This window comes from Python bivittatus, unplaced genomic scaffold (assembly GCF_059951505.1).
Source record: "Python bivittatus isolate LINGU-HERP-01145 unplaced genomic scaffold, Pbiv_v1 ctg000410_np1212, whole genome shotgun sequence".
NCBI lineage: Eukaryota > Metazoa > Chordata > Lepidosauria > Squamata > Pythonidae > Python > Python bivittatus.
In genome coordinates, this window is record NW_028277067.1 from 5189017 (window position 1) to 5216814 (window position 27798).

General features: G+C 39.5%; 1 protein-coding gene across 10 annotated transcripts in view; it reads left to right on the plus strand.

Annotated features, from left to right (window-relative positions):
- GRB7 (growth factor receptor bound protein 7) overlaps window positions 1-27798 on the plus strand; it is a 136623-nt gene continuing 108825 nt past the window's right edge. For 5 of the 10 annotated variants that reach the window (XR_015796614.1, XM_088143409.1, XM_088143410.1 and 2 more), the window contains exons 1-2: window positions 42-551; window positions 7548-7638. Coding sequence is in view for 4 of the 10 variants with exons in the window: in XM_088143409.1 (XP_087999535.1) it covers window positions 411-551; window positions 7548-7638 (232 nt within the window). In the remaining 6 variants the exon portion in view is untranslated. Of the gene's footprint in view, window positions 552-5022; window positions 7639-21590; window positions 21678-27798 lie in introns of those variants that run through there. The other 5 variants (XM_007433376.4, XM_088143413.1, XM_025169967.2 and 2 more) reach the window with 4 other exon arrangements.

Below are 27798 nucleotides of genomic sequence, written 5' to 3' on the forward strand. Positions count from 1 at the left end.
TGCGGCTCCATAAGGAGATCCAGACAGTTTCCACTGTACGAAGTATTGCAACCGTCAGTCTCTTCTTGATGGTCCTTCAGGTCAAGTTTGCGTAACAAGGAGCAGATTTGGAGGACACATGCAAGACGGAAGATGAGTGGTATAGAGTGACTGTGATGGATGGATCCTCTAATTGTCACTATTTTAAAAATGTAGTTCTGTCAGCTGAGTGTGTAGCATATGGGACATAAGCAGACCAGGAAAAGGGGGAGGTGGAAAGGTAGAGGGGAGGCATGGAAATAGCTTTCTACACAGCAGTGGGCTGAGTCACTTGAATAAGGTGAAAAGCAGTGATGGTATTTTTGATCTGGCCAACGGGTACAGTCAGTAAAAGAAGGCAACCTGGGGGTTCTTGATTTTGGGGCTACAGCATGCAAGAAACCCACAGTTTGCATTGGAGAAGAGCTATGGGAGTAATCTTCTGTGTGTGTCTGCAAAAGCGTACTCCTCCAGGCAAGACATCCGTGTGCCCTGAGCAAAAGAAAAGCCAAAGCTTTGTTCCCTGTTACAAGGTAATGCTGGGCTAGTGGCTAATGTCTTAAAAGTATACAGTACAAACCAGGCCTGGAAGTTTATGCCTTCCCACCCAGATACCATATCTTCTGGTCTGTATTGTCTCTCTGTATGTGGTGGTAATAATAACATATTGTTTTCTGTGATTACTAACATTTATACTCCCCCCCCACCCCAGTTATAATGTTCTCTATAGGTATTGGTTTCTATTTTAATGCTGAGAAATCTTGCACTCAGCTGTGTAGTAAAGCAAGGAAAGATCTCTTCCTAAGACCTCGGAGAAACATTGGCAGAATAGGTTATACTGGCCTGACATTTATGTGCCTATTCAGGTGTATTTATGATAGTGTATGAACAAAAACCCGCTTATATAAGTTTTTGGTAATTGTAGTGCAGGTTGGAGAACGGCTAGATGTGTTTGTGCAAATGAATGTACAATATGTGTAAATGATTAAGGTGATGTATTGTCGAAGGCTTTCACGGCCGGCATACAATGGCTGGTGTGGGTCTTCCGGGCTGTGTGGCCGTGTTCTTGAAGTTTTGTTTCCTAACGTTTCACCAGCACCTGTGACCAGCAGGAGCACAGACAGGAGCCGTTCTCTCTGTGCCCAGGGTGATGTGGCCCTTTTGTGGGTATTTATAGAGGTCTCGGGGGGTGGGGGGGTTGGGTTACTGAGTGGCTACAAAAGGGCCACATCACCCTGGGCACAGAGAGAACTGCTCCTGTCTGTGCTCCTGCACTCTGAAGACGCTGGTCACAGGTGCTGGCGAAACGTTAGGAAACAAAACTTCCAGAACACGCCCACACAGCCCGGAAGACCCACACCAGCCATCGATTAAGGTGATGTTGACTGAACTTGTTTCTTCATATTCTTGCTCATAGCTATAACTATTCTATTTCACACTCCTAGCTGGAGAGAAGTAACAGGTGTAACATACATGAAACTTGTTTAAGAAGAGTTTGGCTTTCTTCCATGTCACTTTCTCCAAATCCATCAAAATGTAGGCTCCTGAATTTATTAGTCATAGTTTATTATGCTTCCAAGGTGTCTATCTAGTGATAGGAAAAAGAACATAAATACTTGTTCAATCGTGTGTGTGTGTGTGCATGTATACTTGTTAAAGCTTATATGGGCAAGTTGAGGACTCTGGGCTACACATGACCCCAAGGCTCTTTTCAGTGTCTGCCAGAGTCAACTCCTATTGCAACAGCTGAAAATTAGCAGGACAGTTTTATTATTTTGTGAGAAAAACTTGTGAATGCCATAAAATAAGCTTAAATTTAAAAAAATACCAATATACCCTTCCCCCTAAAAAACAAGAAAAAGAGAACCCCTGCCTCTTTTACTGGTGTAACAATCCCATTCACTTGGTGTCATGTCCCTGAATACAGCAAGCTTCTCCAAAAATGTTAAACGTAGCCTCTGGACACACTAAAAATTACCCATTCCTGTATTAAAGCCACCTTACCTGAAAATTTCAACTGTGTATTTTTGAAGCTGGCTAATATAACATCCGATCTGCATCTGTGCCAGGAGAACCAGGCTGGTTGCCATTTCTGTTTCTGTAAAAGCTATGAGGATTGTGAAATGAAAATGTTGCAAAAGTGCAACAGGCAGAATTTTCCTCTTTTCCATTTTTAATTTCTGCCTGGCTTGGAGTAGTATATTGTAGGAGCTCTCTATCAGAAAAGAAAAGAAAAGAAAAAAACCTAAGGAGATCTATCATAAATAGGTAAAGGCAGCACCACAAAAGACAGCTCAAGATAATAACAACAATAATAGGAAGGCTTGCTCTCCATTATGCCTCTGTTAGCTACTTTAATACATATTCTTCCCTAGGTAGGTGACTGCCTTTAAAGACAATCCAGAAAATTCAGCTGGTGGAAAATTCTGCTGCATGGGGGATTTAGGTGGTTTGATAATATCATTAGCAGTTTCATATCAGCTACATAGATTATTTATTTCCAGACTCAAATAACATTCTAATAATGATAAACCTAAAGTCTCTTTTAGGTCGTGTAAGCAAAGAGGGGAGAAGCATTCCTTAAGTCATGGGAAGGGAGATAGTATTAAGAAGAGACTCAGGCTGACTCCTCCCAAGGTATAATACTCACTGGGGTATAAGAGGAAGTGGAGGAGAAGCACAGTCAGGCTTGCAATTATTCTGTTATTACTGTATGGTCTATCTCAATAAAGCTTAGTTCTGGTTTTCCTGTGGAGGGTGTTTCTTAATCCAGTCTACCCTGAAGGGCTGGCAGGCACAACACTTCCCAGGCAGACAATCTAGGGTACCTTGGGGGTGAACTTGTGGGGATGGCACCGGGACAGCGATTTACTCCATTCTGGCTGAGACCTCTGCTCTTTCTCTCTTTGCCCCGGAATAGAGAACTCTCGGGAGATTGATAGATCTAGCCACCAGGAAGCTTGCTATTGGTGTGTGGGAATGTTATATTCCCAGCCTGGGAGTGTGCTGGGAAATTTTAAAGTAGGGGAAGCAAGTGGGACACAGACACACTTACACACACCCAACACACACCCAAATGGAGGAGGGGGAGAGGAAAGAGGCTCTTTACCTGACCAAAAAGGATTGGTGAGCAAAACTAGCTTCAGAATGAACCAGAGCACTCTACTACGATAAAGTTTAGTGATGTATTTTAATTATTTTTTTTCTTATGTGGCTGTTACTGTTCTTTACCAGTTTTCTTCTAAGCACTCCTAGTGCTGTGCCTTAAAAGGTGAAGTTGTAATGAAATTAAACAATACATAGTAGACCTCTAGGTTCTTTTGTGTATTACAGAAAAATTAAGCCTTGGCTCTGGCAATGCAGAAGGAGGTAGGCTATTTGTCAGCGGGTCTTCTGATTGAGGTTCCCAGCTTACTGCTGATTGAAAATTTCAATGTCAGTGGGAACTGCAATGACACAGCAATTCAGCACTCCACTGAGGCCTTTGCAGCTGTTTGGGCCTTGTAACTATAATCAGATTTATGGGTCAGCTGTCATATTACTAAGTGCCTCTTTCTATTTACTGATTTTGAAGAAAGTATTTACTCTCAGGAAAGAGGATAAAAACCACATTCTAGGCAAAATCACACTCTCCATCACTCATCCCAGGTGTGCATTTGTCCCCCACTTAAGCCACTTGCCTATAACATTTTGGGAATATTGCATATTCTCCTGGCCTTTGCTTCTGCTGCTTGGTCAGAGTTCCTGGAAGAGAGGTTCCGTGTTCCTGGAAATCTCATGTAACCTCAACTCCCACTCATTGTAACTAACAGCCAAAGCAGAGTTTAAATTTTTTAATTTCTGTGAGAGAGAGTGGAAAAGGAATAAAGTGATGAGTTATCCCTTTGCTTGCTTGGTTCCTATTTCCAAAGAACTTTGAAAAGCATTTTTAAAAAGATTAAATTTTGCTTCTCTCAGATTGGAATTTGAGAGAACAAGAATTTAGGTGGACAAGCAGTGGTACAATTTTAAAGCAAGCTGTTGTTCATGATTGCTAGGTATTCTGGGAGCTGTAATCCTAACACATCTGGAGGATCCAGTTTGGGGAAAGCTAGCCTGAAGCAACATCAGTCTGGCATAGACAGACTGAAGAATCAGTTCAGCACTCACCAAACCAAATCAGTACCAGCCTGCCACCTAGCTATGAATGTTTTCAGGTCTAATATTAAATATGTAAAATTATTATTCCCTTCCTGTATATCTAGGGAGGTTTTTGCTCCAAAAGCTGATGTCAGAAAGTACTATTATAACATTAAAAATGCATACTTCTGGCAATACATAGATTATTGGCATAGAAGCTGAGCAAATCTTTGAGGCAGGAGACTCCTTAGCCTCTCTGATTAAAGGAATCTCAGGAAATAAGGTAGGGATGGGCTCCTGCCAGAGATTCTGGAGATGTGCTACCTAGCAGACTACCTAGCAGTAGCTCTGGGTTGGAAGGACTAATGGTTTGGCTCTTTAAAAGGCAGTTTTATAGCAGTTTTTTTCAAACTCAGCAACTTTAAGATGTGTGGACTTCAGCTCCCAGAATTCACCAGCCAGCATGCTTGGAGTTGAAGTCCACACATCTTAAAGTCGCTGATTTGAAAAACACTGTTTTATATGAACAACTGATTTTTGCTGATGTTTTATTTCTTAGTAAATACCTGTCAAATGTCTCCCCACCCATCTTCATCTGGAATAGTTTGCTATTAGTTTCTCTAGTATGTATTATCCCTGTTCTGGCGATCATCAGTTCATCTGTAGGTTCAATACGCCAGGGCGGTAAGCCACTTCTTGCCTTCTCCAAGGTGTGCTGGTGATGTTAATGAACCACCAGTCACAAATGGATACAGCATATTCTGATTCATATGGAAGCCTTCAAGTGCATATGAAGTCTCCCACTACAAACAATTGTGCTGGACTTGTGGAAGACCAGCTGTTCACTGATGTCACAGAGGAGAGAAGATGCTCACCATGGTTTGTGTGTTCAATTTTAGATACTGTACTGTATGAATGTATCACCTTTTGTATCAGAGAAATAAAAATTGCATGGGAATGGGGAGTAAAAAAATTGAATATGCCACCTCCATTGTGAAAATATGGAGTCAACTGCAGGAGAATGTAGGACTGATCAAGGATACAGGAAGTTGTAACAATACTTAGAGAGCCACAAGTTCTGGCCATGTTAGCTGAGGCTGAGGTTGCTGAGGCTGTTGTAGTTCGGCATTGTATGAAGGGCCATAAGTTCCTACCTCTGATATAGGACTTCTGGTTTGGTTGTAGTAAACTTGTGGCATCTGAGTACAAGTTCACCGTGACCAAGGAATAAATATTTAACACGTCATAAGTTAATTGTTGATGAAATTTCAAAGAGGGGATAATGGTGTCTTTTTTTTTAAGAGAGCTATATAGGTAGTCCTTGCTTAACGTCCATTCATTCAGCGACCATTTGAAGTTATAATGGCACTGAATGAGGGGACTTATGCCCAGTCCTCAAAGTTCCGGCCATTGCAGCGCCCCCGTGGTCATATGAACAAACTTTGGGCCCACTTGGGCCCACCCACATTTACAATTGCCTTTTGGCTGCCCACCTACCCTCTACAGCCAGCTGCCCCTGATGCCTGGCCCTGCCCACTGCTGCACCCACTGCACCGCTTGCCACTACTGTACCAGCCAGGACCTTCTTTCATGCCACCTTCTTTTGTGCCAGTGCAGCCAGGGCTTCTCCCATATCCTGCCCAGGGCCTCTGCACACCAGCCAGTCATTCATCCCTCACCCAGGGCCTTCTTTCTGAAAGAAGCTGGGCACATGGAAGAAGGTCCTAGCTGTGCTGGAGCAAAAGAAGAACCATTTGGTTATCCCTGTGTATGGCACTTTTATTTCCCAAGTTTCAATAAAAAGCCAATAAGAAGACTTGAGATGAGACTTCTGATGAATAGCAGATGTATTTTGATCAAGACACAGCTGGGTGACCCCAATCAACACATTAACAAGAGATGTTGATGGAATCACACCTCACAAAACAAACATCAGAGGCTTTATAGACATTTAAATCTGTAATCAGATAGTACATCCTCTCATACCCATACAAGGGATTTTTGGGACAGTCTGAGCAAGTGAAAGGTGGTTCTTAGGAAGGTAAACTTAAATGTAACTTTTTCTTCTGGTTACCAAGGGAATGGCATACCAGATTCTTCTTATCTTTCTCTAGAATGTAGGGCCTCACAACTGTTGCAAAAAGCTTGGTACAACATTGAGCTTGTACTCGGCTAATTGCTTATTCGAAGACAATCGGGCATTCAGCAAAGAGATAAGGGGGGGGGGAAGAAACCAGTGCTCTTTACAAAACAAAAGCAAGTTAACCCTTTAGAAATAAAATAGAGTGCACTGTTACAGGTATGGTTATACATTATGTGAATTTTTATATTTATAAAATATAAAATTGTGTATATAGAGAATATAAAATTGTGTATCAAAATAATGCCCTTCACCTGTAACAAAGAACAAAGTCTGGATTAAAAACATTTTTAATCTCCAGCTCTACTTAAGTCATACAATTGCAACAGTCTCACCAAAGAAGTCCTTATTATAAGGAAATTCACAGTCCATAGAAGTTGATTTTGGATGCTATTAAGGAAAGTAGAAAGGAAGAAAGACAGGCCCATAAAGTGCAGTATGCTATGAAGCTGTCTGTCTCTGGGGACATTGCTCAGGTTAATTAGGTGATGGGAAGGAGATATTTGGCAAATTGTCATACATTTGCTTTTCCTTTTTCCCGCATAATAAAAAAGAGAAACCAGAGTATCCATATTGCTCCATATTGTGCAGATGAAGAGAAGGAAGTTTCATTCCAGACTTTGATGATGTAAATGACCGGAACGTTAGGCTCAGATAATTTCTTTCATTTCAGAAAATGTTCAAAATCCATTAACTACTCAAGCATTTTATTTTCCCAAGATTGTAACATATTTATAATTATGTTCTAGGATTAGGTTCATCCCTCTCCTTTCTTCGTCTGAGTTTTTATATCACCTGGTGCTTCATAGATGGCACTATAGTCCTATTTAATAGACTTTGAGATCCGTGGTTACTCTAGACCCTAGAATTCATGTCACACCCCACATGCCTGAATGAAATTTATCTCTCTCCAGTAAGAATATGGACAAAAGAAAGAAATTATCTGAGCCTAAAGTTGGCTGGCAGAAACTCCCAAGAAGTTTTGGTTAGCACAACATGTCTTTCTTCAGGGATCTTCAGAGAGGAACAGCTGCTTTGGGAATTGTTCTGTCTATATATGTTTTTGCTGTCTGAGCTAATGTTCCCTATATAGATATGTCTTATGAAGCAAATGCCAGTGTGAAAATATGGCCCTGTATTTTCTATTCTTTGAAAAAAAAAATTAAATTGTTGAAACATTGATTGACTAGTTTTATTTTGAGAAGATTGGCCTCTAAAGGTTCAGTGGTTGTCCGAAACTGTTCATTGTGCCTGCTCTTTCCTTCTGCAGGAGAATATGGAGCAAGTGACATCGGGACTCCTGTTTACAGGATGGATGCACAAGGGATCAAGTTGCTTTGATGTCCAGAGGCCAGTGAGAAGTAAGGGACACTTACAATTCTTTTTTCCAGACCCAAAGCCAAGATCACACTGTCCCGTTCCTTTAAACTGAAATGTAATTATGTAATATTTCTCAGATTTGACACATATCTGAGGACTTAGATCAGAGCTAGACAGTCTGTTCTGGACCAATGGGAACTTTTGGAATTTTGGAAGCATGTTGTGGGCACTCTCAGAAAATGATTGCTATGAAAAGCTTGTCTTTTTACAAAATGGTAGCAATGGAAAGCATGGCCAGTCATAAAATATCCATTATTAAGAAGCAAACCAATGGGATTGCCTTTTACTGTCCACTTTACCTCTCTGATGCTTAATACCATACCCATTTAACATTTGAGTTTTATTTCTGGTCAGGTGGGTACCTTTCCAAATAAAATACTGGACTGCAGTCACTCACCATTCTTATTTTTTAAGAATCCCTAAGAGATCTGTAGAGACTCTAGAAACAATCTTGTACATAAAAGTAATTTTTGGAGGGTGAAATAAAGATCATTGTAAGTGGGGAAATGGACTGCCCACAAGTTTGACAGAACTGCAGCAGGTAAAGAAAGCTTTATTGCAGTTTTTAATAAACCAGAGTCAGAATTAAATGATCAGCTCTCCAAAACACAACACTGTGAGATCATTCAGGCTCCAAGCGAATGCTAAAGTGGTACAATAAGATTAGTAGATTTTCAAGACTTTTGAACCTGAGAAGAAAATTTATAAGCAATTCAATGGGAAGTTGAAAGATTTGTGTTTTTAAGTATTAACAGTGTAAGAGGAGAGATGTTTTGGCCTAAAGGAAATAGGTAGTTAAATAGTGTAGTAGACTTTGCCTTTGCTTGAATAAAATTGCTGATCTGTATGATCAAAAGGGAATTGCAAAAATATAAATTCCCTTGTTTCCAGAGAAGGAAAGATTCTTTTCAGGATAGGCACAAATAAAGGGAGTGATATTTGAGCTATATAGTGATAATGAATGATGGAAACTAGACCCAGTGAAATAAAGGAAGAGGGGTCTTGATAGCTACAACCCTAGAAAGTAGCAGGTTACTTCTATGGATAAAGAGAAATCCCTAGTCAGCTTAACAGTGTAAAATCTTGTTCCTTTTTAATATCTTTGGTTTCCTTTAATATTTGCGTGGTTTGGGTAACTTTAGATTCTAGATTTAATGGACTTATTGGGATGGAATTGTTTCACATTCTTCAATACATATTAAGCCAATTCTGCTTAATTAGTAACTTCTGTTCTCAAATTCTGCCTGAACATAGCACAAATATAAACTACAGGCTGATGCTTAACTGAGAGCTCCCCTAAATGGTTTTTGTCTGCCATTTAATTTATTTCTTTCCTCCCCACTCCCCCAGTATTCTCCCTTTTCACGACTAGTTTCTGTCCAGTACAAAATTCTAGAATTGAATTATCCAGGTACAACACTTGGTGTTTCAGTTCAAGATCCTTAACTGTCTGAGAAAATATCCCATTTGGATGCCAATTTAAAGAATTCCTCAGTGCATTATTTTTATTTTCTTTTTGAATATGCTTCCACAGAAGCATCAAATGTAGAAAAGTGTTATATCCTTCCTCAGCCTTGGAATATATTATTCTTACTCTGTTCTCCTGATAATATTCCCCCCCCCTCATTTTTTTCCTCTACCTACTTTTATGTTTTAGTTGTGGGACATTGCTTGGGAAGGTGTACAATACACTGTTTGTAAAACAAGAGAAAGCAAGTTTTCTATAAGCGCCATGAAATTGACTAGAAGAAATTAAACCTGACCAGAAGGATTAAGAAGAGGTTGGGAAATAACCAGGGCAGAGGTTCTCAAACTCTATGATACCATCACTCTCTTAAATGATAAATGTGTGACTGACCCCCATAAAGAAGACTAATGATTTACAGGTGAAACTCGAAAAATTAGAATATCGTGCAAATGTTCATTTATGTCAGTAAGGCAACTCAAAAGGTGAAACCAATATATGAGATAGACGCATTACATGCAAAGCAAGATATGTCAAGCCTTACTTTGGTATAATTGTGATGATTATGGCGTACAGCTTATGAAAACCCCAAATTCACAATCTCAGAAAATTAGAATATTACATGACATCAATAACACAATGATTGGAAATAGAACAATATCGGACCTCTGCAAAGTATAAGCATGCATATGTACTCAGTACTTGGTTTGGGCCCCTTTTGCAGCAATGACTGCCGCAATGCGGTGTGGCATGGATGCTATCAGCCTGTGGCACTGCTGAGGTGTTATGGAAGGCCAGGATGCTTCAGTAGCGGCCTTCAGCTCCGCTGAATTGTTCGGTCTCATGTCCCTCATCTTTCTCTTGGCAATGCCCCATAGATTCTCTATGGGGTTCAGGCCAGGCGAGTTTGCTGGCCAATCAAGCACAGTAATCCCATGGTCACTGAACCAGGTTTTGGTACTTTTGGCAGTGTGGGCAGGTGCCAAGTCCTGCTGGAAAATGAAGTCAGCATCCCCATAAAGCTCGTCTGCGGAAGGAAGCATGAAGTGCTCCAAAATCTCCTGGTAGACGGCTGCGTTGACCCTGGACTTAATGAAACACAGAGGACCAACACCAGCAGATGACATGGCTCCCCAAATCAACACAGACTGTGGAAACTTCACACTGGACTTCAAGCATCGTGCATTGTGTGCCTCTTCATTCTTCCTCCAGACTCTGGGTCCTTGGTTCCCAAATGAGATGCAAAAGTTGCTCTCCTCAGAAAAGAGGACTTTGGACCACTGGGCAACAGACCAGTTCTTTTTTTCTGTAGCCCAGGTAAGATGCTTCTGACGTTTGTTGTTCAGGGGCGGCTTGACAAGAGGAATACGACATTTGAAGCCCATGTCCAGGATCCGTTTGTGTGTGGTGGCTCTTGATGCAGTAACTCCAGCCTCAGTCCACTCCTTGTGAAAGTCCCCAACACTTTTGAATGGCCTTTTCCTGACAATCCTCTCCAGGCTGCGGTCATCCCTGCTGCTTGTGCACCTTTTTCTACCACACTTTTCCCTTCCACATAACCTTCTATTGATGTGCTTTGATACAGCACTTTGGGAACATCCAGCTTCTTTTGCAATTACCTTTTGGGGCTTTCCCTCCTTATGGAGGGTGTCAATGATGGTTTTCTGCACAACTGTCAGGTCAGCAGTCTTTCCCGTGATTCCTACTGAACCAGCCTGAGAGACCATTTAAAGGCTCAGGAACCCTTTGCAGGTGTTATGGATTCATTAGCTGATAGAGTGGGACACTTTGAGCCTAGAATATTGAACCTTTTCACACTATTCTAATTTTCTGAGATTATGAATTTGGGGTTTTCATAAGCTGTACGCCATAATCATCCCAATTATACCAAAGTAAGGCTTGACATATCTCGCTTTGCATGTAATGCGTCTATCTCATATATTGGTTTCACCTTTTGAGTTGCCTTACTGACATAAATGAACATTTGCACGATATTCTAATTTTTCGAGTTTCACCTGTAATTGAGGTTAGATCTAGGCAAGAAATAAATACATCACATGTTTTTAATAACTAAATTTTAATCTATATAGCAGGTAGAACAATGATAGTACTCTGTTTGCCGATCTTGTTTCTAGATGTCATTTTAGATTCCTTGGCTTCATACTTCCAGTGGACAGCATTCTTCTGACAAATAACAAATGAAACTGTTCTTCCCCAATAACAAAATGCTTTAAACCAAAAGATATATAACTTTAATCATATTTTCTTGATATAGGCTTAGATATAAACATAGGCTCTGTTTGTAGAATGATCAAAAATTTTCACTTATCATTCAATAACAATTTTTCCATTTTGAAAAGCTAGAACTTTAAAATAATGGATAAAAATACTGAGTTTTGCTAACATGTACACTTCTACAGACTATGGAGATACTATCAGTGAACAGTGGAGATGCTGGAAAGACTAATATTTCTGAGAGAAGCTGTGTCCAACAATCTGTGGTCAGTGTTGATGGAGTATCAATATATGATAACTTGTTACATTATTAATAATCTCACTTGGTACACTCTGCAGAAATGAGTTTTGAGTATTTCAGTGCTGTTAAAACCTAAATCCATGAAATATATTGTTTGAATAACAAGAATTAGAAAACGTTATCAATGTTTCTCACATAACCACAGATTTCGGTGGATATGTTTAAACATTTCGTAAAATCAATAGATATGCTTGTATAAAAATGATTTCAAAAACATTCTACAGCATAAATAATAATTTAAATAATTCAGCACAGTGGTTCATAGAATCTTTGTGCCTCTGTTAAGAAAAGGAAATAGGTAGAAAACCAATTTTCAAACTTAGCAATACTCCAAAGTCCAAGCTGTAGTCCCATGTCCCTCCATGTTGCTCATGACCCAACCACTTCCAAGGATGTGTTCCAATCCAGAGTTTAAGAACTATAGACTAATGAGTGGACAACTCTAACAAACCCCTAGTTATGCTATGCTACCATACATAATGTCCAATCAGGTACCTGATAAACGAACCTTCCTAATAGATTAAATTCAGTTGTTGTTTCAAATAGATCCTTTCTCTCTTTCTTTTTCTCTCTTCTGTGCTAATTAAATATTTTTACAGATTAATAAAGACATATCCTGACTAAAAATTGGGCATTAAATATTTATAGGACTCTATGTCATTAATGGGATATTAGCCTTATGATACTTTAAATTTGCTGATTATTCAAGACTTGTTAGTTATCCACCTGTATTTTATTAGTTATATTTTTTCCACCTTTTAAATTATATTTTCCATATCCTTTTAAATCCATATTTGTATCAATATTATTTCTTTTCCTTTTTTCTTTAAATTATAATAAATAAATAAACAAGGAAGTCTTCCTCAGATTTTAAAACAAAGGTAGAATTAGTGAAAACCAAACTGCAACTTTATATTCCATCAGGGGTCATTAAGAAGGTCAGTTTAGCCCTAGATAATTTTGATTTGCTCTCTGCATCCAGGACATCATAGATGGAGCCTTAACCTTGATTGTTTCTCACTGGATAGTGATGCAAAACATTTGTTGGGAAAAACATGGATTTAACATCAGGACAGCTACGGAGACTTTAAGCTGCCACAGAGATAGGTTGGGGATGAAGTAAAAGCAATGTCATGAGGATTATGGCAAAAAAATTGTTGTGGCATGTTTCTGTTTTGGCTAGGTGCAAGGAGGGAAGATCCCTGAGTGAGAGCCTTGAGACAGGACAGGAGTGTGAAAGCTTGGGATACAAAGTTTATAGCCAACTACCTCACTTCTTTTTCCCTATAAATTTAGAAATAAGAGCAGGAGAAGCAAATATGCCACTTTAACCCCGTGATTGTATAGTACAAGAGGAGTTGGAGGGCCCTTTGAAAAAAAAAGCCCCTGATTGTATCCATACATCTTTATGTTCCCAGGAGCAAGAAGCAATCATGCACCATTGCTCTTTCTTTCTCTACTTGTATATAGATGGGGAATTTTCTAAGCAAGTCAACACAAATGTACTATGCTTCTTGGATATATCTCATCTCTATGGGCTGCTTTACAATGGTATCTATACTTTATAGGATTTGGTGAGATAAAGGATTTGTGGGCATGCATGATCATTTTTTGATGCTTTCGAATCAGTTTTTGACTCCTGGCGACTGCCTGGACTAGTCCCTGCAGTTTTCTTTGCAAGGTTTTTCAGAAGTGGTTGCCATTGCCTCCTCCTAGGGCTGAAAGAGAGTGACTGGCCCAAGGTCACTCAACTGGTTTTGTGCCTCAGGCAGGACTAGAACTCACGGTCTCCCAGTTTCTAGCCTGATGCCTTAACCACAACACCAAACTGGGTCTCAGCATGACCATATTTTATTTTAAATCAATAATGACAACAGTTACCCCCAGAAGGGCTGGTCATTACCCTCAAGATATTTATTTAAGAACTGTGTAGTTCTTTATGGTTTAGATTTTATAGTTTAGATAAGAACAGCAAAACCTGATGTTCCAGAGCAGGATGTGGCTTCCTAAAAACCTTGTTACAAAAAGCCACCCAAACAGAGAGTTTCCATATAATTTTAATTTTTAATGTGATAAGATAGAAATTGATTAAATATTGAATAATATATGTGCAAAGTAACAATATTAAATATATTTAATTAGTTAAACATAAATGTAAATCAAATCAAATTAAGTTTTGTCCTGACCTCATTTACTCCTTTTTGGCCCAGAAACTGGTTGTGCAACACTAATCTAGATTTGAATAAAACATTACTGACACCTTATGTTTAGTAAATCAGAAAAATAAAATAGTTTCCAGAGAGGCAACTGTGTATGTTGAAGCAAAACAATGAAGAGTCTTGTGGCACCATAAATACCATACAGTGTGGTGAATCTGTTTGGTCTTTAAGGAGCCACAAAACTTTAAATTGGATATCTAGAAAAACTGCACATAATAAAGCTTTCATTGAAATTAGTAGGAGGTGTTTAAAAAATTGATTATGTGCCATCAAGTCAGTGTTGACTCTTAGCAACCACATACAGTAGATAGATTTTCTCCAAGATGATCAGGTCTTCCAACTGTGCACTCGTCGCTGCTGTAATTGAGTCCATTTACCTTGCTGGGGGTTGTCCTCTTCTTCTCTTTCCTTCAACCTTTCCCAGCATTACAGCCTTCTCCGGAGAGCTGGGTCTTTGCATAATGTGTCTGAAGTAGGATAACTTGAGTTTGGTCATTTGTTCCTTGAGTGAGAACTCTGGATTGATTAGGATAACTAAAATCAATCTACTACAGATGTTCTTAGTACATCTCCACATCTGTTTCTGACCAACACATCCTAATTCATCCCAATAGAATTTAGGCACAAATGGCTTATTGTTTTTTATTTTGGGTTTGGGGGGAAATGCATTTAGCAATTGGGTTTGAGGGGGGATGCATTTAGATTATAAATCCTGTCACCATTTAGACTTTCATTAAATAATCCAAGCATGTAAGAGATTATAGTTAGGCAGTCTTAAAAAGGCTCAGCAACTTGGCAGGGAAAACTTGATGGCCAAGGTCAACACACTTTGGATTCAGTGTGACAATTTGAGTAGCAAAACTCTTTTGAGACTGCAGTATTCTGGGATTAAAAAAAAAAAGTTGGAGGTCCTTCCTGCTGTACATACTGTATATCTATGCATTATTTTACTGTATAATCTGAAATGAATGATGGAAACCAGATTGGAAACTAGTTTTTATTAAGCAATTTCCCATTTCAGTAATAAGTATTATTTCAAACATGATTGTATGAGGAAAAAAATTAAACATTTTTTTCTGTTTATATGCTTATAGTTTTAATTACTTTATGTGGTCTGCCTGGAATTAATGAAATGCATGATAGAAATTGTAGCAAAACCCAAAATCTCCCATGTTTCAAAATTCTGTACTGTATTAGTATTTAATTATGCAATTTCATTTATTTAAACTGAATAATTAGCTCCTTCCCCAAAATAATAGTATTGCTTAAGTATGATTATATTTAATAGGAAATCTAACTATAATATTAGTAGGTTACAAGGAAAATGAGACTAAGAGCACATCAAGACTGCAGTATTAAATGCTTTTCTGCAGCTGGTGAACGAGCTGGAAATTGTGCTGGCTTAAATAACTAGCTGCATTCCCATTCCTATTTTGCCTCAGCAACAAGGTAGAGTAAGGATTCTCTCTGCAATAGAAGCAGGAGTAAGGTAGGGGAGAGACAGGATGGGAAATGTCTTCATTGATGTCGGTTCCTGGGAGAAAAACACCCGTGTGTCACTTTTCCAGTCCAAGAGAGCAATCACTCTGGGGGAATCAAAGGACAAACAAGCCATTCCTCCAGCTTCTCTCTCCTTTGTTTCTTCTCTTCTTTGGAGGTAGAGAAAAGTGGGACTGGATCTTTTGGATGCAGTTCCCTCCCACACTTTATTGCAGCAGAGGGCAGATGAAGAGCCACTTCATCTGACAAGACACGTCCTGTCTTATGGGGAAAGGGGAGTGAGGTGGAGCATCTCATTAGCCACCCCCCACCACCACATTACAGACACTTACTCCCACACACAGATTAATTATAAACAATGTTTACAAAGGGCTGCTGGACACGTAAAGAAACATGTCCACACAAGTAAAAAGTGCCTCCCCAGATTAATTGCAATAGCTGATCTGTGGGTGCGGAGGTTGAGCACAGGAGGTGGGGGCTAAAGGGATACTTTCATTCCAACTTTCCTGTGGCAAAGCAAGGGAGGAAGTAGCATTTACGACAATTCTTTGGAGAACTGGCATTAAAAATACCTTCCAATAGAGGAGAATATATGTAGCTCAGGGTTGAACTGTGGAGTCCTTGGTACTCTCTGAGCTTGGTTGTTTGCTTGCAGACGTTTCATTACCCGACTAGGCACGCTCACTAGCACTGATGATGTTGCCTAGTCAGGCAATGAAACATCTGCAAGCAAACAACCAAGCTCAGAAAGCACCAAGGACTCCACATAAAAATACCTTTCCCCTCTTTTTTAGACCCCTCTTCTTTTAGCAAGAGAAGGAGTAGAGAGATGTGGTAGGAATGGTTCCTTTGGTGCCAGTTCTCCAATCCCATGGAGGACACTTCCCCTTTCTTCCCCTACTAAAGTTGCAACCTGCCGCATAGATTAAGTGCTGCAGGACATAATCCGTGAATGTGGGTTGTTTTTGACAGATGTCAAAGAGCACTCACTCAGCCCCACACACTAGGTACTGCTGTGTCTTTTCTGCTGGGGCTGGGTGCACGGCTTTACCATGGGAATGGCTGGAAGCTAAAGAGCTGTTTCCCACCCCCTCACTTCTCTTGCCATCCCTCCAGGCAAGAACTGGCAGAATTGACAGCAAATATGGGAGTGATGGTTCTTTAAGAAAGTAGGACAGCCCTGACTTCTCTTCTGTCAAAAGGCAAATGGCCCAGTTCAACAGGAAACCAGATTCAAACAATGGCCAGGGACCCAAATGTTGGGGGCCTGCCTACAACAACCTCAAGTAGCCAATAGCAGCAGGCCAAATCCTTACCTCTAATCTTACCTCAATATGAAGCACTGGAGACAGTCTGATCAGCAAGGGTTAATATCAGTAGAAGGTGGAAAACACCACTTTAAAACAAACACAAAAAGATGAGTTCAGAATGCCTTCACAGTCAGTTGGGATAAGTGAAAGATAAAACTATCCATTTATATGTTCCTGAAAAGATTAACAAGTCATCTTCCTGCTACATTAGAGAGCCCTGAAGCAGAACTAGTATTTTGGATTTCAGCTCCCAGAAGCCAGAACTAACAAGACCAGTGGCATGGAAGTTGAAATCCAAAATATCTAGAAGACCCCAGGATATCTACCTTGCTTTTCAAGAAGAAAAATACTCTCAGTGCTTTATTTTAAGCAAAATATTGTTGAAAGATGTTGGCAGTTAATTCTTAGTTTGACACTAAATCCACAAACAACTCAAACTTAGTCACCAAGGTCGCTCAAACTTAAATCCCATTAAGTTCAGTAGGAGTTACTTCTGTGTCCTAGGATGATATTGTTAGAGCTGTTAAATACCGCTACCAGCGTTTTGAGAGGATTCTCTTAAGCCGTAATCCCATATATCATATATTTTTATATAGGGATAAATCCAGTTGAAGTCAGTGGGACTTACTTGAACAGATACTGTATGTATAAGAATGCAGTGTTATTTTGTTTGTTATCGGAGAACACATCCTAATGTTCCACTAGCTGTGCCGTGAAGATGCCTTGCTAAACATTTTAAAAGGACATATCCTTATGAGGTCACCTTCATCTCATCCCAATCCAGCTGCAGAGATAGCTTTATTCATTCTTAGCAATTCTAGTCTTACAGTAGTGTTCTCCCTCCCTCCCTCTCTCCCTCCCTCCCTCTCTCTCCCCCCTCCCTCCCTGATACAAGTCTTGCTTTACAAACAATCTGCAATGCTTCACTGGTGATGATGTAGCTGATGCAGTCAGGAGCTGGGATCTGCCTAGTTCCCATTAGTTACTTCAGATGCTACAGGCATGACTCCTTCCCTCCAATCAATTCCCTTCGTGGCCATTTTGGCTTGGGCTGCTGGAGAGATGGATGCCTAGCTTCTGCAGCGTCCCAAAGTACCATCAGGGTGTTATATATGCTCCTGATAAAGATTTACTTCTCTTTTGAAAGGGTGTTAAATCTGTCTTTAAAAAAACAACTGTGTGTGCATATATAATTGCAAGTGTAGGTGCTGTTGGTCCCTTCTCCCTCTCTATTTGCAGGCTGGCTGGGAAGAGCTGTAGATAACATCTATATTTTTTCAGTTAAACTCCTCAAGAGTTGTCTCTCCCCCAAGCACTTCATCCAGGACTGGAAAGAGCCCTCTGTGAAAGTTACTAGAGAGAGAAAAACTGATTAGTTCCATGTTGAATTCATAATAATATTATTAATAGTGGGGTGAGAGAAGCTGCCTTCTCCTTGTAAGCCAGTTAATAACAGTTGAACAGGAAGCTAGTTTCAAAGCTGTTTGAACCACAGAATACATTCAATTTCCTTAAGGCTTATAAATCTTCATAGCAGCACAACTGAGCCCATAGGCTGAAAGGGTGGAGGTTTCAGACCTTTTACCCAAGAAGTCCACTGGGTCTACACACCCTCCCACTACTCTTTCACCTGGTATAGCTGCTTGGTTGTTACAGCTTCCAATACCTAATTTTCAGAAGATATTTCATCGGTCATCCTCCCCCTTACTCTGGCCTGTGAAAGAGAGAGGGCTTTCACAGTCAATACTGCCCTTGTGGCAAACAAAAGGTAACATATAAAAGTAAAGGGGAAAAAAAATAAAAAGGTAAAATTGTAAAAATAAAAAAGAAATAATTTCTACAATGGATTCCCCTGGCTTTATAGTATAGAAACATGTCCCCACCCCTTTTTTGGGTTGTGGTGGTTGGTATAAATCAATCTCACAAGAGATAAACAAAATCAATTTTTAAAATTTAAAATATGATTTATGATTTCAGAAGCCCGGCTTACAAAAAATACATGCACTGCTCTTGGCAAACCACAAGGTGGTGGTGGTCCATTATAATTAGTAATCTCTGGAGAGAGACAGGTTTCAAGTTATCTGAGTGCCAAGAAATTAATACAGAGAAAAGTAAATTTTTAACTCAGATTTACTGTGTAATTCTGGAATTACACAGAATGTCCTCTATATGCAGAGGAAAAGGAATAAGGGAAAATAAGTTTTTAACACAGAGAAACATAATAAATTAAAACAAAAGTCTAACTAGAATAGTTATATATTCCTTAGAGATAACATGAATCTCAAAGCAAAGTCCTCTGCTTTTTTTATAATGGACTTCCACAGGTCTCTGGGGTTGCTTTTAGTCATTTATCAGAGCTGTTGGGAAAATGGTACAACCTAGGTATGGCATAGCAACTTCATGCTCTGTGTCTCCAGAGTTCTGCATTTTTCTTCAAAGAATTCAAGTCTCTTAAATCCAGCAACAATGGAGAAGTGGGGGAATCTGCCTTTGGTGTATATGATAGGAAGAACATTATCCCTGTGAATAATGATTGAAAATCAGACACTACCTCAGATTTAGACTGGCAAGGATGCTGCATATTGGCTATTCACAAGATTCATACCCAAGCCTCTTCCCCCGAAGACATTATTTTGAAATTTATTTTAGAATTACAGGAGATGCTTTTAATTGCAGCAGTGTTTTTAGGTTTAAGGGTAGCTCCATTTTACATTTCCAATGCGGGGAGTCCTTGGTTGACAGCCACTCATTTAGTGACCATTTGAAGTTATGATGGCACTAAATGAGTGGTGGTAACAACCAGTCCTCAAAGTTCAGGCCATGAGTAGTGGTTACAACCAGACCTCAAACTTCTGGTCATCCCAGCACCCCTATGGTCACATGATCACAATCTGGGCACTTGGCATCCAGCTTGTACTTATGACAGTTGCAGCATCCCATGGTCATGTGAACGTGATTTGAGACCTTCTCTGTCGGCTTCCCACAAGCAAAGTCAATGAAGAAGCTGACAGGGAAGGTTGCAAGTTGCTCAGGTAAGTGTCCCCCACCTGTATACCCACCCTGAGCCTTGCTGTGTTCATGCCGTGCCTCCCTGGCCACTCACACATCCTCCCCAGCCACTCTTGCACCCTTGCAAACTCTCCTCCACCCAGCAGCAGCCACCCCAAGGCCTACCACGCTCACAGAGTATCTCCCCCACCTGTTACAGACCCTCTCCCACCGGCAGCAGCCACCCCAACCCTGCTGCACTCATGCCATGCCTCCCCCGCCACTTGCACACCCTTGCTCCCTCTCCCAACTGGCAGCAGCAACTTACCTGCCTGCCAGCCTGCTGGTAAGCTGCCTGGGACTTGCAACTTCCTGCTGGTTTCCCCACTGACTTTGGTTGTTGGAAGTTGGCAAGAAGTTATGAGGAGGTCCTCAGTTAATGACCCATGATCCTCGCTTAACGATGGCAACTGAGATGGCAGGGATTGCTGTTGCTAAGCGATGCACTCATGTGACGTTGTGCTTTACAACCACTCCCCTTTTCAAAATGTAATTTTTACCACTGATTTACCATTTTATGCAGGGGCATGGCTTGGTGTAGTGGAGAGCTCTTTCCCACTAACCCCTCTAGGCTGGTCAGTTGTTTTTAAGGTTCTAAACATGGGTTTATTGCTCCTCCAGAGTAGAGCTATTTTAGTATTGTGCTACTTAGAATGCTAAAGAATGTCCAGAAGAAGCTTCTCATCCACTCAAAACACTTGCACAAAATCAGAATGAGTTTTGACAGATGTCAGAACAGGTCTCCACTCTAGCTTCACCCCATGTTAGGGACAGCAATTGGTGGATGTTTTCCCACTGGCAGGTGACACTTGTTGGGAGGGGTAATGAATCTAGGGTCCTCCACCAATCATTAAGGCTTCACATATGCAGAATGAATACTTGCGCAGGCCTAAAGCATGCATCTTTTGTTCCAAGCTCAAGTTGGTGGATTTTATGTTTTATTATATATATAAAAAGTGTTCCCATGGGCTCAATAACTTTATTTTTCTTGAGTGACATGCCAAGATGCCAAAGCCTCAGGGAAAGGCAGCGCAAAGAAACCAAAAGCTTATTTGGATTCAGCAGAAAAAATAATCCTCCTTGGCTCCAGTTTGGGCAACTATCTAAGCTTATGCTGTCAAGTTAAAGTACATGGAGGATTACATTCATCCATACATTCCTTAAGCTGCCTTGAAAGTTACAGTGGAAGAAGGACTTTACTTGTCACATCTGCCTGAGGCTGCATTCTTATTCTTAATGAAGTAATTGGTTTGGGTCCAGGTTGTACCATTCAGTTTTAACAGGGTCTCCACCTTAGTTTTCCTGGTACATAATTTTTGTTTTTGTATAGGACCATTCAGTCAGGTTAGTCAGAAATGGTACAACCCAAAAGCAGGCTGAACTTCCTGCTTCTCAGAAGACCTATTGTTGAATCACTGCTGTTATTGTTTTTATCTGCATTGAAGTTGAACCTACAAGGAAGAAAGGCTGAATTTAGAAGTGGATCTCCATAAAGGAGTACAGAAGACATATTGGAGCAGTCAGAACTGCAAAGAAAGACAGAACTGTTTCAGTCCATTAAAGAGTTGGAGAGATTTCTACAGTGATGTATGAAAGAGTATGTACTAAGATGGATGGATGGATGGATGGATGGATGGATGGATGGATGGATGGATGGATGGATGGATGGATCCTTTGTTGTGATTGCTTACAATACCAACAGAGGACCACCATGATGAAAACAGTGTAGAGTGATTCTTGCCTAGGACATTCTTCACAATTGCCATTATTGTTTCTACTTAATCTATAGTAGAGGCCAAATGAAATGTTGCCCTATATCACAACAGTTTGTGTTCTCTCTCTTCATCTTTGTCAGGTTAGGTATCTCTTCAGTATTCCTGGCCTTCCAATGGAATATAGATCTGAAAAGAGCAGACTCAGAGCCTTTTTTTGAAAGGACAGGGTAAGGATATATGGTTTCCACAATTAATGGTCAATTTGATAAACCATAAATGATAGTGACAGTAGGGATAGATGCCTTGATTCCTTACTTAGCTTCTTGTGTTGTGTATGGCTTTTATGCTCCTTGCAAAATGCTTCTGAAATTAAAATACATGAGAGAAGAGGTATTCTCTCATGAACTACAGCTGAAAAATCATAAACTGTGTTTGCATGACATGCTTACCCATAAATAACTAAACTATGGTTCACTTAATTTAACTAATTTCCGGGTTTTCACCACACAATGAACCATAAAGTAACAACACAGACTGGATTTGCACTGCATCCTAGACTAAAATGTGGCTGGCTAGTCTCTTGTTCACCATTTCTTATGAATACAGCCACATTTTGCCTCTATGAGTGTTCTTCTGCAGGGCATCAAACATTCTAAAATAGTGTTTCCCAGCCTTTGGTAAGTTTTAGATTTGTGGACTTCAACACCCAGAATTATCAGCAAAGGGCATGGTGGATGGGGAATTTTGGGAATTGAAGGCCATACAACAAGTTTGGGAAACACTTGTCTAGAAGCATAGTTCAGTCTTTCAGATCATGCTTTTTCTCCACCCAGACCTATCACTCCATTTGACCATGCTGCATGAAAATCCCAGGTGTTCCAGTCCCCGTACATCTGGAGGGCACCTCGTTGTGGGAAGTTGTCATAGATAATCCCATATGTTTCATGGATACCAAAGAGGAGTAGTGAATATATAATCTGTTAAAGGAAAAAATTCAGTGATTTTACTTTATCAGGTCACCAAAAGGCTTTTTCTCTTGGGTGTGGCTGCTATTCTTCTCCTTGCTCCACAGCTTTTGACCATGTAATCAGGACTGCAAGCCAAAGAGAGAGTTCAGGCTACATCTTACAGAAAGTTACGTGGGTGTGTAAGGTTCACTGAACTCAGAGTGAAACTAACTGAAACATGAAAAGGATCAGGCACTGATGCCCAAGTTTCTTGAGGAAACAAGGCAAGTAGGGAAAAGGGCATTTCTGAGAAGGTTTTCTCTCAAATGATATACAACCTGAACGTCAAAAAGAAACAATCAGGGTTCTGACATGTTGCACTTTAAAGTAACGTCTGTGAGCTAGAATGGTATGTGGCATTGTGAGATTATTTACAGTACTTCATTACAACAAAAAAGACTAGAAAACCTTCAGGCCCTATTTAGACATGACTGAAATCCTTTTTTTTAAAATACAATTTTTATTAGAAGTTTTTTAAACAGATACAAGATAACCATGAAAAAATATGGAAAGCAAAGTTAAGAAAGAGAGAAAAGATAAAGTGCAGTAAATAAGAAAAGAAAAAGAAAAAAAAATATTGAAAGAAACTACTTCAAATCTTCCTTATAGCAGTTACAAACTTATTCTCACTCCTCCCCCATCAAGTTTACATCACATAATTCACTTCTTCCCATATTCAACTCTTTTCAATCAACAAATTCAGAAATCATTAAGTCATTTTTATCCATGTTCAGCAAAAAGTCCATAAAGGGTTTCCAGTCTTCTATAAAATTACTTAGTTTTATCCCTCATCAAGCATGTCAGTTTTGCCATTTCTGCTAATTCTGTCATCTTCACAGTCCAGTTCTCCATTGTGGGTATGACTGATATATTCTTGTGATGTATTTAACATGTGGTTAAAAAAAATGTAGGGAATGCATAGGAAACATGACTTCTGGAATTCTTTCCAATCCCTTTACCAGCAGCAACCATAGGTTTGTGTCTATGTGTGCGTGGGGAGGATGGGTGCGCTGCATACTCTCCACTCTGGGTCACATGTCTGGGAGGGCAGAGGGAAGGTACTTAGAATGGAATAGTCGACAACATTCCAAGCCACTGGTTTGCTACCTCTCCTTTAGGGACATATTAGAGGACTTTGGGGAAACTTTTTCCTGTACTGACTTGGGACAGATCTAGTTCATTTTTTATCTTGATCTTTCTTTTTCTTTTTTCTGCCATACCAAATTTGGTCCTGTTCAATTTTGGAAAGTTATCCTGCTGAGAAACTCATTGAGTCCAGACACTCTACAGTACACATTTTTTTCCCCAACGTTCTCTTGAGTTGGAAAGAATAATAACAAAGTAGGGAAAGCAGGAAAAGTGTTGCTTCAGGAATTCTTTCCAGCTCCTTTACAAGCAATGGACATTGGAGGCATCTAAATTTTCTTCTGTGTAATGAAATAACATATTGCATTTCTCTGCATGTGGGTTTCTGCTGTCCCCTCATATTGCTTCTGTGTACAGGCAGTCCACACTTATTGACCACAATTGGGACTGGCAAATCTATTGCTAAGTAGTGCAATTGTAAAGTGAAAAATCACATGACTTTTGATGGCAGTTTGTCAGTTCCGGCTGTGGTCGTTAAGCGAATCACCACAAGTTGTTAAGTGAGACATCATGTGACCATGAACTGCAACTTCCTGCCAGTTTCCCCATTGACTTTGCTCGTTGGAAGCCAGCTATGAAGGTCGCAAATGGCGATCCCGTGACCATGGGATGCTATGACCATTGTAAATATATGCCAGTTGCCAAGTGTCCAAATTGCAATCATGAGAGTGCGGAGATGCTGCAAGAGCTGCAACTTCAAGGACCAGTCATAAGTCTCCTCATTCAGCACTGTCATAACTTCAAATGATTGCTGAACAAATGGTTGGTAAGCAAGGACTACCTGTATTTTTGTTTGCATGTATGCATGTGTGCATTGGGAAGAATAGCACACATATGATCTGTTTTGGTCACTTGACTGGGAAAAGGAGTGGGAGCTTAGAATGGAACAATCAGCAACCTTCCAAGCCATGGGCCCAACTGATATAGGGATAGGAATAAGGAGATTTTTTTCCAAAATCATTTTCTCCACAGTCCTCAGCCTGATCTCATCCATTCTGAAACCTAACCTGTGCTTTGACGACTTCTTCCTTCATATCAAATTTGGTCCCATTCTTTTTGATTTTCAGAGTTATCCTGCTGGTGGAAGGAGGGACAGCAAACAAATACCTGACTCCCTTGACATAACTTCTTTCCAGGGTACCTTTGGGTTGGAAAGAATGAGGGGAAAAAACAAGGTTGGGATTAGGAGGAGGAAGAAGGAATACGAAGACTAGCAGCCATATGCCATACGTCTACATCACATGTAGATCTCATCAATTTTAGTAGTTTTTATTTTCAAAATTTACATAGGATTGTAGCTTGAAAGGATTAGAAACAAGAATATTGGGAATAGGAATACTGTAATCTTATCTATAAATAAGGTTAGAGTTTCTCTGAGTTTCTAACTTTTTCAGAGTTAAGTACAATTCATCCTATTTCCATATTCATTTGAGAATATATTTTCAAGATTGTATTTTCATATGCATTTTTGTACACATTTCTTTTAACATGAACATTTTTGTCTGCACTCTGTATAATATACACAGGTTTTATAAGCAATTTTCTGTAATACAGTATATTTTCATTATGTATTATTTTTATGCAAACTTTCCCCTAATAAACCTAATGTGTGTGTGTGTGTGTGTTTTAAAAATGCAGAAATGCATTGCAAAATTCTAAAAAATAGTCATTTCAAGGGCTGTTTCAATTTGCGTAGTATAGAAATGGAGAACTGGATCCTGTAATAAATTAATAGTTTTGTACTAATCGTTTCAAAACATTGTTAGCGCATGAACTAAGTCATTCTGTATTCCAGGAAATCCAGTAGCAAGAGGGAAAGTAACATTATTGGATGTTTGTGAATAACTATTTAATTAAACTTAAGAGTGATTATTATTCTGTAGCCCCCGCCCTTTGGAACATCTTGCCCCCAGAGGTGAGACAGGCCCCCTCACTCCAGGCCTTTCGGAGGGATTTGAAGACCTGGCTCTGCCATCTGGCCTGGGGTAGGGAGGGAGGATATCAGAAATGGGGTTGGCTGGCCCCTTAGCGGCCTGTTGTGGCCCCTACCGGCCTCTTGGATTTTTTAGCCTTTTTATCTTTGTAATGTCTGGTTTTTATAACTTTTAATTGTATTTCTGATTTTAGTTTGTTGTAAGCCGTCCAGAGTCCCACGTTGTGGGGAGATGGGCGGGGACAAGTCTATTAAATAAATAAATAAATAAATAAAGAAGGCAAACATGTCAAAATTCATGAAATGTCACAAAATCTCAGTATTCTTTTATGAGCTTGCTGAAATCTCATGTAATTTCAGATTATTAATAGGGATTCCCAGGCTATTGTATGAGATTGTGAAATGGTGCCCTGATTCTGAAAGGTGTGCCGTTCTCTATTATGGACTAATGAGAGGTTACTTGTTTGGGCATTGTAAGGAGTGGCTATAATGTTGGACCACACACTCTACAGTCATTTGACAAGAGCTGCAGTAACAAAGGGGGAGATTTCCTTTCTGGAAAATTTTTATACCACAGTGATGGATACACTGCACTGTGAGAAGCTTCATGAGTGCCACTATATACCAAGGGGAGCTTCCTTGGAAAAGGTTAGGCAGATCTCAAGTGGCTTCTGGAGATTCTGTGATACAATCTTTATTTACACTTATATATAGCTGAGCATAAGATGAGAGATCCACAATATTAATACTCCCAAAAAATTCAAGTTCCTTATCAAATTTTTAGAATTATTACTGTCTCCAGCGACTGCATTCAGAAACATATTGTCCGGACATACCTTATAATTTTCATAGTTAGTACTGTAATTATTGATATCCTCAGTGAATGTTTCATCTCAAATCTCATCTATTTTTTCATTACTTTTTAATCTATAACAAAAGAAAAAGAAAAAAAAATAATATCCAAAAACAATAGTAAATGACAATAGCAAAGAAAGCAAAGAAAAATAAACAAAAAACCCTGAAAAAATTTAAAAATTATTAGGGCAATTATATACAATAGAATTCATGTCTTAAACTACAAATTAAATCCTGAACACATCCATTCATATTGATACGATTTCCCATAATGTCAGTAGGAATTCAGTTCATATATAGAAAATGTAGACTTGTATTCCATCCAGGGTTTTAGGTCAGTACACTAGAATCTTTTCACTAAAATAAAACTACCTTCTTGCCAATGCAGATAAACCCATAGTTCTTCATGCTTTGATACATTCTAAATTTTTGGAATGTAATTTAATATCACACGTCTTTGACCCATTTCTATTCCAGACACCTTATTTACAGCTTCATGAATATTACATCAAAATGGTTCCAATGTAGAATAGTCCCAAAACAGTCCCTTCTGCAAACCTCTTTTAAAAGCCACATAAGTTAATGGCCATCATTCCACTTTGTAGTACAGAATTCCATAATATAACTGTAAAATTGGTGCTTTGTGCAAATGGTCATATAAAACTGCTATTTAGAACATTTTGTCTGATATATGCAAGAATATTGTAATGGGTTTGAAAGATGGTCAAGATGACTCCACAGAATCATTCCCTGCTTAGTAATTCTTGAGAAAAAAATGCTTTGTGAGTAGACCTTTTAGTGTGTATAACCTCGGGCAGTGAGGCTAAGAGCCAACAAACGAGCAACTGGATAGCTGTATTTTTTTTTTTTATCTAAGAAGGTGGCTGATGTCCAGTAATGTGTTTTCAAAAGACTGGTCTTAGGTGCAGATGATATTGCTTTCTGCAAAAATTTTCTTCCAGCTGGCTGGGAATTTGGGATACTGTAGGCTAATATATTCCAAGGGCACTAAATTGGGGAAGTCTGAGATATATCATAACTCAGTGAACTATACATGAACAAATCCTAAAACAATAATACTAAATAGAGAATATGTTATAATGCTAGTTTTCAAACTGCATCTTGAAGCATCTCAATGTATCATAGAAAATATTCAAGAGATCATCTGGAATTCTCATCATGCTTTTCCTAAAGACAGTCTACAAAATACTGCCACAGTAGACTTTGGGCCTTGTTCTAGAGCAGGGAGGAAATTGTTTTCCTCCAGCTGCTGACAAAATGCCACCTTCCTCATCCCTAAGCAGTGTGGACAGTTGTCAAGGAGGGTGATAATTGTAAGCCAGCCCCACCTGTTGTCTACAATGTATTCTTAATTGAGGAATGAAGACGATGGAAGAAGTGGGTTGT